The sequence below is a fragment of the Brassica napus genome, chromosome C6 (genome assembly GCF_020379485.1).
Source record: "Brassica napus cultivar Da-Ae chromosome C6, Da-Ae, whole genome shotgun sequence".
Taxonomy (NCBI): Eukaryota; Viridiplantae; Streptophyta; class Magnoliopsida; order Brassicales; family Brassicaceae; genus Brassica; species Brassica napus.
The window spans coordinates 29447884-29459617 of NC_063449.1; the positions used below are offsets into that span (position 1 = coordinate 29447884).

General features: G+C 40.3%; 2 protein-coding genes across 2 annotated transcripts; one reads left to right on the plus strand and one right to left on the minus strand.

Annotated features, from left to right (window-relative positions):
* Positions 1-577: 577 nt before the first annotated feature.
* On the plus strand, positions 578-2317 carry LOC106406140 (delta(8)-fatty-acid desaturase 1). The gene has a single exon (XM_013846743.3). It carries the CDS (start codon positions 779-781, stop codon positions 2126-2128), a length of 1350 nt encoding a protein of 449 aa, XP_013702197.1. The 5' UTR covers positions 578-778; the 3' UTR covers positions 2129-2317.
* A 4212-nt stretch (positions 2318-6529) lies between these two features.
* LOC106403831 lies at positions 6530-7810 on the minus strand. The gene is made up of 2 exons (XM_013844615.1): positions 7213-7810; positions 6530-7125 (listed from the first exon to the last, which is right to left on the minus strand). Exons 1-2 carry the CDS (start codon positions 7808-7810, stop codon positions 6530-6532), a joined length of 1194 nt encoding a protein of 397 aa, XP_013700069.1.
* Positions 7811-11734: the final 3924 nt, after the last annotated feature.

Here is an 11734-nt window from a genome sequence, read left to right on the forward strand (position 1 = left end):
AAGCAAGGGCTTCCGACCTTCATAAATATATATTAGGTTCGGCCATCAATGTACAAAGGTATCAGTTAGCTTAGTGGTATAAATGTTGTTGTTTATATCTCAATAACTCGGGTTCGAACCATGAGCTTAACACTTTTTTACACTTTTTAAAAGTGGAGCCCACAAAATGATTACGTGGCGCGCTGAGGAGTGAGCAAAAACTGATCTATTATAATATAGATTATTGAAGGCAAACCTATATTCATATTTTTTTTTAATTTTGATTTTCCAAAATTACTTTTCCATATCAGAAAATATATATGCTAAATATATTCATTTGATTTATAACAAAATAATCATTTGATTTAATGTTGACGTAAAATTGACAGACACCAACCAATGAATGAATGATAAATAGACTTGCAATGTAAAATATCTAAAGCTATAACACATGGTCTATCTCGCATTTCATAACTACGAGGGACAGCACTAAGTTTCCTCATTTTTATTTATTTATTTAACTTAACAACCAATTAATTTTAAAAATGGTCCCTCTTTTAAAGAAGAGACTCGCACGTGAGAACGACTCAAGTACACTTGGCCACCTATATGATCCTATACTCGTTTAATTTGAAAACATAAATATATCAAAACGCAGATTCAAATTCAGGTCCATTACTATGTAAAGAAAAGGTTAGTGCATCTCTCTAATCTCTAACCTTTTTATCAATCCGAATCTCGAAAACGAGAAACCAATCGCCATTAGATTCAGATCCCCCGAGCTTTCGATTCGTCATCAATGGCGGAAGAGAACGAGAAAAAGTTCATTACGAACGAAGATCTCAAAAGCCACAACAAACCCGGAGATCTATGGATCGCGATCCAAGGCAAAGTCTACAACGTCTCCGATTGGATCAAATCCCACCCCGGAGGCGACGCGGTGATCCTCAACCTCGTCGGCCAAGACGTCACCGACGCGTTCATCGCGTTCCACCCCGGAACCGCGTGGCACCACCTCGACGACCTCTTCACCGGCTACCACGTCAGAGACTTCCAAGTCTCGGAGGTCTCCCGCGATTACCGCCGCATGGCCGCCGAGTTTCGCAAACTCGGCCTCTTCGAAAACAAAGGCCACGTCACTCTCTACACCTTCGCCTTCGTCGCCGCTATGTTCGCCGCCGTTCTCTACGGCGTTCTGGCCTGTACTTCGATCCTCGCTCACCAGATCGCCGCCGCGATACTCGGACTCCTCTGGATCCAGAGCGCGTACATAGGCCACGACTCTGGCCACTACGTCATCATGACGAACAAATCGTACAACAGATTCGCTCAGCTCCTCTCCGGCAACTGCCTAACGGGAATCTCGATCGCGTGGTGGAAATGGACTCACAACGCGCACCACCTCGCGTGCAACAGCCTCGATTACGATCCGGATCTGCAGCACATCCCTGTGTTCGCAGTCTCCACCAAGTTCTTCACCTCCATAACGTCGCGGTTCTACGATCGGAAACTCACTTTCGATCCCTTAGCGAGGCTCTTGATCAGCTACCAGCACTTCAGTTACTACCCGGTCATGTGCTTCGGGAGAATCAATCTGTTTATACAAACGCTCCTCCTCCTCTTCTCCAAACGCGAGGTCACGGATCGTGCCCTCAACTTCGCAGGAATCTTGGTGTTCTGGACTTGGTTCCCGCTCTTGGTTTCCTGCTTACCGACTTGGCCTGAGAGATTCTTCTTCGTCTTCACTAGCTTCAGTGTTACGGCGCTTCAGCATATTCAATTCACGCTTAACCATTTCGCTGCTGATGTATACATGGGCCCACCCACGGGAGGCGACTGGTTCGAGAAGCAGGCTGCAGGGACGTTGGACATCTCGTGTAGTTCGTATATGGATTGGTTCTTCGGTGGGTTGCAGTTTCAGCTCGAGCACCACTTGTTCCCGAGGCTGCCGCGTTGCCATCTACGGAAAGTGGCTCCGGTGGTTCAGGAGCTTTGCAAGAAGCATAACCTTCCGTATAGGAGTCTCTCGTGGTGGGAGGCGAATGTGTGGACTATTAGGACGTTGAAGAAAGCTGCTTATCAGGCTAGAGACGCGGCTAATCCTGTGGTTAAGAACTTGGTTTGGGAAGCTTTGAATACTCATGGCTAAGTTGACTTCGGAATCAGACAAAGAACTCTTGTTTTTGTTTTTGTTTGATCGTAAGCATTATCATTATGTTTGCTTTTGAATCTTTTAAATTTCGTTTTGTTACTATTGAAGAGCTGTTATATGGAATTGTAACGAGATTTATCGAGACTCTTAGCATATTATTTATTTGAATTTTGTTTTGTTTTCTTATATCTACTAACCTCTCTAATTGTCATTCACATGGCTGGCTCTTTTTGGTATCTGTGACTTTTTGTTTCTGGCTTTTGCTTTTGCTTTTGCCAATGTCTTTGTCGTGTTTACATCATTACCGTGTGGGTGTTATTCTTGATATCCTGCGTGGTCCGAAACGATGAAGCGTTGCAAGGATGTGAGCTACTCTGCTTTTGTCATAGGTAAGCAATCTTGCATATGCTAGTGTCTTTTGTCATAGACTAGCTTTGCGCCACTTTTTCAAGGCCCAAATTTGTTATAATGCGGAAAACTCTGACCACTAATTGTCTCAAAGCCCAATAATACAGCGAATGTTGGTCTTGAAATATTTGGAATGAGAAAGAGGAGATGGGAGATTTTAGTTTCTGAATAGTCCATGAATACAAACTTTTAATTCCACTGATCCTTTGATCAAATCTTGAACTTGTAGGATCCACGGTATCTTGTCACCGGAAACAAGCTAGGAAGGAGCTTAAAGGAATTCAATTGAGAAAATTCATTTTATTTCACTATTGGGCTTTGTTGTGATTTTAGATCAAGTTGGCTTTTAGTATATACTAGTATGAACCCCATGCTTCGCATAGAAATTTTTTTTGAACTTAAAATACTTTTGCTTACAAATCAACATATAACTAAGAATGACATGTATATATACTTACAGATCAAAGTCATATTGATGAATTTGATTGTCTCAGACTCTCAGTGATGCAATAGAGTTAAAAATAATTTATTTATCGTAGCAGGTGTATTATTGGTATATCAAACATCTGAAAATCAATTTGTGAATTGCACGGACTGAAATAATGGAAAAATGTTGTTATTAGTATATACCTTTGTTAATTTTGTCTTAGAATTTAATTAACATTCCCATGGCAACACTGTTTCTGCCATCTCTCTTCTTCATGTTCCTCTCGCCTCTACGACCAAACATAATCCATTTTTTACTGGAATATATCTGAAACATTAAAACTATCGAGAAATAACCCAAGTAATAAGAAAATCAAAGTACCCACCACAATATATTCAATCGACATTTTGATGTAAAACCTATTGTAAAGTAGAAAATAATTTATCAATTTGATCCTTTCTCTGGTGAATTAATGGAAGTGTATTTACCTTTTTTCGAAAGCCTTTTTCCAGCTACCATATTTGCATATGTGTTTCGCCTGCTTAATATCTTCCTCCACTTTGTAGTCTTTTTCGTCCTAAAGTGGCTTTGTTCCGACTGAATATCTAGCAACTCAGTTCCACCACATCTACTCTTTAACGAAACTTCCTAGCCATGAACCGGTTACATCGAAGCAATATATAGTGCTTCACCGAAACCAACAAAACTATACAAAGATGGGAAATAGTGACTGAAAAATATTGGTTGTGGAGATCCAATTCCATAGATTTTGAACTCTGCATTGCCTTGGGACATTCCATACGGTCTCAGTTATGAATCACGGTTTTGAAATAAAAGAATGATCATAGGTATTTGGTATTTTCTTTTTGATCAACTGAGAATTCTCTGTTATTTGTTTATTGAATCTGATGTAGTATAGAAAAAAGGGTCGTGGACAAAGATAAGAAACATGGGTCGTGGTCTGTTTAAAAAAAAAACTGTTCTACGGTTTCTGTTCTTTTAAGCATTTTTGTTTAACTGATTTTTTTTTTAAATTATAAACACTTGTTACGTGGTAGAATATGATTCGCTAGACGACTTGCGCTTTCGTATATAAGGGATATATATCTAGAATTTAAGTTAGTTTGTTAGTTTTTTGGATGTCTAAAGAATATGGTTCGGAAGATCTATGCAAGGTTCAAACTAATTTAAATTAAACTAACTAGAAGAACATACTCTTTTCATCAGAAATTGAACTTATGAACCCTTTGAATTTTTATTACATAATCTAAAAGTTTAGCTAATAGGCCAACTGCGTGTTGGTTTTAACTTTTAAGTTAGTTTTTTCACTTGTCATTTATTTCGTTTTTTTTTTTTGGTAATCATATTAAATTTCATACCATTTTCAAGAGTTTACATGTTGCTTAGCAACTTATTAGAGCAAGACAAAAAAACAAAACAACCCCAAACAAGAAACAAGGAAATAGAAAAGAGAGGAAGCAAAGGAGAGTCAAGGCGGCCTTGTGAAGGCGAAGTAGACTTGCAGGAGAGGAGGCTGGAAGCATGGAGATGGCTTAATGGACAGCAACCGGTCCCGAATTTGACGATCCACTGCAGCACGAACTGTAGGGGCAAGAGTAACATGTGACTGGAAAATCCTCATGTTCCTTTCTTTCCAAATATGATAAATTATTGATTGGAACAAGAGCGATGATACACTGTTCTTGCGGTGAGGAGGATCCCGACAAATAAATCCATGCCGCTGCTGAGTGAAGGTCTTGAGGCGGGTTAGGCCAGATTCTTTCAGCATAATAGCTCCACACAGAGGTGGAGAAGCTGCATCCAAAGAATAAATGATGATGGGTCTCTGCAGCAGTAGAACATAGGACACAACCTTCCGGCACAGTCATTCCCCATCTCCTAAGACGATCTCTCGTAGGTATACGCTGAAGTAAAGCTAACCAAGAAATGAAAGAGTTCCTCGGTATATGTTGCTTAAACCAAACGACTTTATACCAAGGCTTGATCGGGGAATGGGTTCTTATACTCTCCCAAGTTACTCTAGAAGAGAAAGAGGACCCAAAAGTACAATTTGCTTGAAACCAAAGGAACTGATCCTCACCTCGAGACTGAGATGGTGGCTGTATTGTAGTCAGATGAATCTGCAGAGCTTCCGCTTGCGGTGACCTGGCTGAAGGTAGGTGCCATTCTCCATTGGATGTAGCGTCTGCCACTGAAGCAGAGAGCCTAATCCGAAGCTGGCGAGGACCCGTGGCACCTATAAAGTCGATTAGAGGGCCCAAGTCATTCCAAGAATCAAACCATAACATAGCATCTTGGCCATTTCCCATCTTACACTTCAAGAAATCAACCAGCATGCTCTTCGTTTCAATCAGGCTCCTGACTGCTTTGGACAGCCTTGGAGAGTCTTCCATTTGCCAGAATGGTTTCCTATGGAAGACATTTGATTTCAGCCATGATACCCAGAGTGAACCTGCATTTGTAAAATAATTCCATACATGCTTGAGCCGGAAAACCAACTCAAAGTCTCCCAACAGTCTGATACCCAATCCACCTTCTTTCTTGGGCTTACAAATGTCAATCCAAGCAACTCTAGCTCCTCTTGTCGATGTTGGCTTGTTTTTCCATAGAAATGCCACACACAAAGAGTCGATTTTTGCATAAACACTCTTTGGTAGAACAAACACAGCACTCCAAAAGTTCACTTTGCCACAGATTACCGAGGTAATCAACCTGATTTTTCCAGCAAAAGATAAGAATTTCATAGTCCAAGAGTGAAGTTTAGCTGTAATCTGCTCTATGAAAGGCTGCAGTGAAGCACTTGTAATGTGCCCTGGTTTTAGAGGCAGACCAAGATATCTGGTAGGAAAAACTCCCTGCTTTATTCCCACAAGGTCACTCAACACCGACTTCTCAATATCCATTAACCCTCCAAAGAAGAGTTCAGACTTTGTAGGGTTCATGTCTAGGCCACTGAACCTCTTGAATTCGGCCATGATCTTCATAATACCCGTTAAAGAATGGTGTGATCCATCTGAGAAGACCAAGAGATCATCAGCAAACAACAGGTGAGACACCAGTGGCTCAGAGCATTTAGGATGTACACGAATTAGCCCCTGAACAACAGCTCGCTCTAGTAACTTTGAGAGGACTTCCATTGCCATAATGAATAGGTAAGGAGATATCGAGTCTCCTTGCCTTAACCTTTTTTTACTCCCAAAGAAACCTGCCAATTCTCCATTCACAGCCACTGAGAACCTCGGAGAAGAGATACATTCATGAATCCATGATCGGAACAGGGGTGGAAAACCCTGGACTTCTAGAATCAAGCAAATAAAATCCCATGAGACTGTGTCAAAAGCCTTCCTTATGTCAATCTTCAGCATTGAACTCCTTGCACAAGAAAATTTTTCATAATCCATAATCAGATCAGAGGCTAGTAACACGTTTTCTCTGAGGCTACGGCCTTTCAAGAAGGCTGCCTGATTCCTACTAATACACTGCTTTAGTATCGAATTCATGCGCTTCGCAATGATCCTAGAGATAATTTTATAAACCACGTTTCAGCAGCTGATAGGCCTAAAATCTCCCAATGAGGAAGCTTCAGGTGTCTTAGGTATAAGAACCAGTGTGGTGATGTTCATATCCTTCTGAAGGCGAGCATTCCGGAACAAAATTTTCACTGCTTCAATCACATCCTTTCCCACTATGCTCCATGACGCTCTCAAGAACTCAACATTGTAGCCATCTGGGCCAGAGCTTTTATCCTTAGGCATAAAGAAAACTGTCCTTGTGATTTCTTCTTCAGACACCGGTTTTTGAATCTCTTCCACCTGATCCGCTGAGCATCGAAATGGCAACAGGTTTAACAGCACTGAAGCACTGCAAGATGGCACAACCTGAGGAGCTCCCAGCACTTCTGCGAAATAATCAGCTGTGTGCGCCTTTATCGCATCAATGCCTGTTATCGAACTTCCATCAAGAGCCGTGAGTAAGTGAATATGGTTTTGTGCATTTCGCTGGTTGACCGTCTTGTGATAGAAAGCCGTATTTTTGTCTCCAAGATCATACCACTGAACTCTGGACCGCTGATGGTAAAACTTTTGTTCTTCCTTTGCAAGTGTATGCCATTCAGATCTAGCGGTGTGTTCCAACGTAGCTGTTTCAGAGTCCGGTTGAGTCAATAATTGTTTTTGAAGTTCACAGACCACCTCCTATTTCTCTTTCACTCTTTGAGATATCCCACTATAGTTCCTCTGATTTATCCCCCTGAGATCTTTCTTTAGAATTTTCAAGGACCGCACCAACTTAAACTGATAAGTTCCCGTCACTGAGTTTGGATTCCAATTTGACCTCACTGTTTCCATGAAAAGCGGATGATCAATTATGTGGTTGAAAAACTTAAAAGGCTTTGGAGCCCTCCTCTCATCATCAGGCAAACGGAAAAGACAGGGAGCGTGGTCAGATTGTTGTGGTTCCAAGAACTCTGCATAGCCTGCTGGAAATCGCTGCACCCAAGACTGGTTAATGAAGGCGTGGTCTATCATTTTTGAAATTGGATTTGCCTCTTGATTATTCCACCACGAGAAAGTAAGTCCTTTGGACTGAGCTTCAAATATCTCAACTTCCTGCAAAGCCAGGTTCATATCTTCCATGCCACTAGTGTCAACATCCAACTCCATCTCCTGGGAGTGTTGGTTAGATCGGGTGATTTGATTAAAATCCCCTAGTACTGCCCAAGGATGAGAAGAGACTGGAGTAGATGAGTTTAGATCCTCAAGTTCCTGCCATAAAGCTGTCATTGACTCCACCTCGTTGAAAGCATACACAAAAGTTATTGTCATGCTGATACCGTCCAATGGCAGAGAAAAACCGCAAGTCACTGCCTGAGGAGTAGATTTATATACTGTCGTTACTACATTGGGACTCCAAACAACCACAATCCTTGCTGTTGGATGTTGATCTTAATTCGCAAAAACTTCCATCCACGAGGAAGAGCATTTATTATCCGTCTTGTATTTAGAGGTTGAATATGTGTTTCTAAATACGCTCCAAAATTAGGTCTGTGGTTAGCTATCCACTCTTTGACCATTGTGTGGCGTCCTTCGTTGTTGAGTCCTCTTACATTCCACGCAAAAAAACATAATTACTGAAAATTAGTGTCGTGTGACCTTACGGCCACTCTTCCGGTTATTAACCAAGAAGAAGGGAGATGAATTTTGATCTTCCTGATGCCCTGCTGATGCTGCATCCGAGTTCTCATAAGTGTGCATTACTGTAACTGAAGAAGCACAGCATGCTCTATCCAGCGAGATCACCTGAGAGCTTGTAACTACTTCAGTGTCCCGTGAAACCTTTGGTGTCTCCCCTTTAATTGTACATTGATCTAGGTCAGGTTCCAAGGCATGAGGAGCTGCATCTGTTGTTTCATGTTCAGACTCTGAAGGACATTCTGTCTCCTCTTTAGGTATACATTGATTTGGGTCAGGTTCCAAGACATGAGGAGCTGCATCTGTCGTTTCCTGTTCAGCCTCTGAAGGACATTCTCCACTGACCTTTCCTTCTATGGGATCAGGAACATGATCTGTAGCTTCTTCTTGAACAGTAGCGATAACCAAATTCCCATCATCACTGTTAATCACAGTGTTGCCAGCATCGTTTCCTATAGGATTCTCTGTTTGTGGTGATTTCGTGACGTAGATATGAGACATGCCTTGTCTCGACTGCTTGTTACCACGTTTATCCCTACTCTTAGAGCGTCTAGACGGACTAGCATTTCGAGCTGAACCCACCGGTTTCAATGAGCATCTCTTGGTCTCATGTCCGAATTTTCCACAATAGTTACATTTGCTCGGTAGCCATGGGTAAGCAATAGAGATGTCGACTTCTCTCCCATTGGAGAAACCAGAAACAATTCGCTTTGGTAACTCTGAGAAGAGGTCCACTCGAACCCACAGCTTTGCAACCTCAAAGTTCTCCTTGCGCTCCGTTTCCGGTGCAAGAGATATAGGTTTACGAACTGCAGTGGCAAGCCTACTAAGGCTTTTCTTGTTCAAGAGTAAGTAAGGTACTCCTTTGAGTTCCACATGAACTACAGCTGATGTTATCTGCGGTTCTTCTGGAGAGAATTCCGGTGACCAAGGCGCTACAAACATCGTGCATCCAGCTATAATCCATACGGTTCTTGCTAAAACCAGGGCACGAGTTCGTGGATTTGTAACACGGAGGAGGAAGGTTAGAGGACCTAGACGATGAACAAAGATTATTGGCCCAGAGCGACACCAAATAGCGTTTACAATGCCAATAATCCTTCCCATATCCGGTGTTTCACCATGGAATCTTGCAAACAAAAAGTCACGAAACTCTTCCTTCGCTTCCTCCAAATTTTCATCTGGAATTAGCACGAAAGGAGCTCCTGATATGTGTTGAGTTGGGGATCCCAATTCTTCCAACAAAGACGAGTCATTTATGACTTCAGAGTATTTTCGATTCCCAGGGGCAGGGTTTGCAATCGGCTTCACTTCAGATACCTCAACTTTTTCCTTGGAGTCAGAGGAGGCAGATCCAGCAATTGCTGAGGGTGAGAAGGAGGTCGGAGACCCGACGACTTTCTCTGCAGCCAGGGGAGCAATCCCCGGAGAAGAATCTCCATCCATAGGAGGAGAAACAAGAGGAACCTTCCCGGTGGAAGGAGGAGAACCAGAAACCGTTACGCCTGGCAAACCAAACGACGAAGCTTGAACATAGACGCCATCACGAATCGACGAGGGGACCCACGAAGACGCAGCCAGTATCCGAGTGAACTTTGAAGACAGAGGGAGAGATGATAGGACTCGCTTTTTCCTTTTACCCATCTCAAAGATTTCTCAACGGCGGCGAGAGGCCACACCGTTGGTTGGCGGCGCACCAAACCCTAATTCCCTTCAGAGTCGCCTTTTGTTGTGAGGAGAGAGAAACTTTTAACCTCCAAGAAGGTGACAAGATCTTGCTAGGCTAGTTCAGAAATCCAAATTGTGAGAAACTCGAAATATGAAGAAGTAATTTAAGGCATTTCAATCTCTCTCAGATTTTTCTCTCTCTAGAAAAAAAACAGAACGAAAAAGAGTTTTTATTTGTCTATGTCTTTTTTTTTTTGCTTAAAGTCATATAGTCTATGTAGTTGTTTGTATACAAATTTTAGAGAAAACACGCAAGTCTTTTTTTTTCATGTTTCTCGACGAAGGTAGGATCATGCTGGTTGTTGAAAAATTGGTTCCTTCGATCATGTTACTTAGAATTTGATCTAAGAAAAAGGGCCGGTCGTTTTCTAAAACTAAGAGAAAATATATATAGAGAGAGTATATATAGGTCTATAAGTTGAAAACGTTGTGGAGAAACAGTACAGAAGGGATGTGGAGCAGAAGAGAACATCATCATGATAAATGCGACTTCTAAGTTTGTTGGTCCACTTCCGCTTGCTGCCAAGAAAAAAACATTAACAAGTCCACTTCAACAATCATTTCTCTTTTCTGATATATATTCTTTTTACTTCCCAACTGTTATATATGTTGCGAATTTGGAGGAACTATCTATGAAGTATGAACATATGTTTAGGTATCGAAGAACAAAATATATTTTTTTTTTCAATTGCAAAACTAACCTGGGATGACTTACATGGAAGTCATCTAGTTATAACAAATATTGATTTTTTTAATTTTCTATTGGACGAGAAAAAGTCAAATTTCTGACACAATCCGGTCAAATGCAAAACTAACCCGTTTACTTAAGTCGTCTCGATTTTTTTTTTAACAAACAAAGATTGACGACTTCCATGTAAGTCGTCTAGAAAAACACATTTAAAAGTCAATTGCAAAATTAACCTCTGCATTGACCAGAAGACTTCCATGTAAGTCGTCTATAGCCAGACGACTTACCCAGAAGTCGTCTTGGCGAACATATCTGGAAAAAAAAACTAATTTCATAGTTTCAACCAGTGAGATAACTTGTTTAGCTCACAAAAGTCTTCTCCAAGCATCCAGAATCTCAAACAAAAGTGACCCACCAAGAATCGTAAGCTTCAAGGGCTTTATGAACCATAAAAAAATTAGAATCAAAATCTTGGTTTTTTTTTTATGAATGTGGAGAGAAAGTAAAGAGACGTTGTTTTTGGTTCATAAGAATTAAGAAAGAAAAAGTGTAAATCGATTTTTAGGTGCATTAATAGCTTCAAATTGGTTGTTTATGGTGTTTTGTGTATTGAATGCAATGACAATATTGTGAATACTTGAAGAATATGAGGGCGATAGAGTCAAATATGCATTTTCAACAAAAAAAAAGTGATGAAATTTTCGTGAATAATCTGAACTTTGAGGGTGAAAGAGGCAAATCAAAGTTCCAAAAAACATGAGTTAATTTTGTGTCTAACTTCAAATTTTGAGTCGTATTTGCAAAAAACCCTTCATTTTAACTAAAAACAAATCTTTAAAATATCTAATTAATTTTATAATTATAATTAAACTCATGTACAATTTTATATTAATATTGCGAATAATTAATATAATACTTTTCATTTAAATTTTTGATCTTTAACTAATAAACTTTCAATTTATAATTTTGTATCACATGATTGAAAATATGCTATCATTGAAAATTAAAAAAAAAAAATTATTGCATGTGAACAATAAAATTTTTATCTTTTAAAATATTATATTAAAAAAATTAGTAATATGGTATATATTAAAATTATATACAATTAATCATGTAAAAATAATAGTTATGTGTGTAAAAAT

Excerpts from the sequence above, each read along its gene's own strand:
- LOC106403831 (XM_013844615.1), bottom strand. The coding sequence starts at position 7,810 with ATGACAATAACTTTTGTGTATGCTTTCAACGAGGTGGAGTCAATGACA. Across the intron at positions 7,126-7,212 it reads GATAAATCAGAGGAACTATA|CTACGTTGGAACACACCGCT; the intron begins GTGGGATATCTC and ends ACTCTGAAACAG.
- LOC106406140 (XM_013846743.3), top strand. The coding sequence starts at position 779 with ATGGCGGAAGAGAACGAGAAAAAGTTCATTACGAACGAAGATCTCAAA.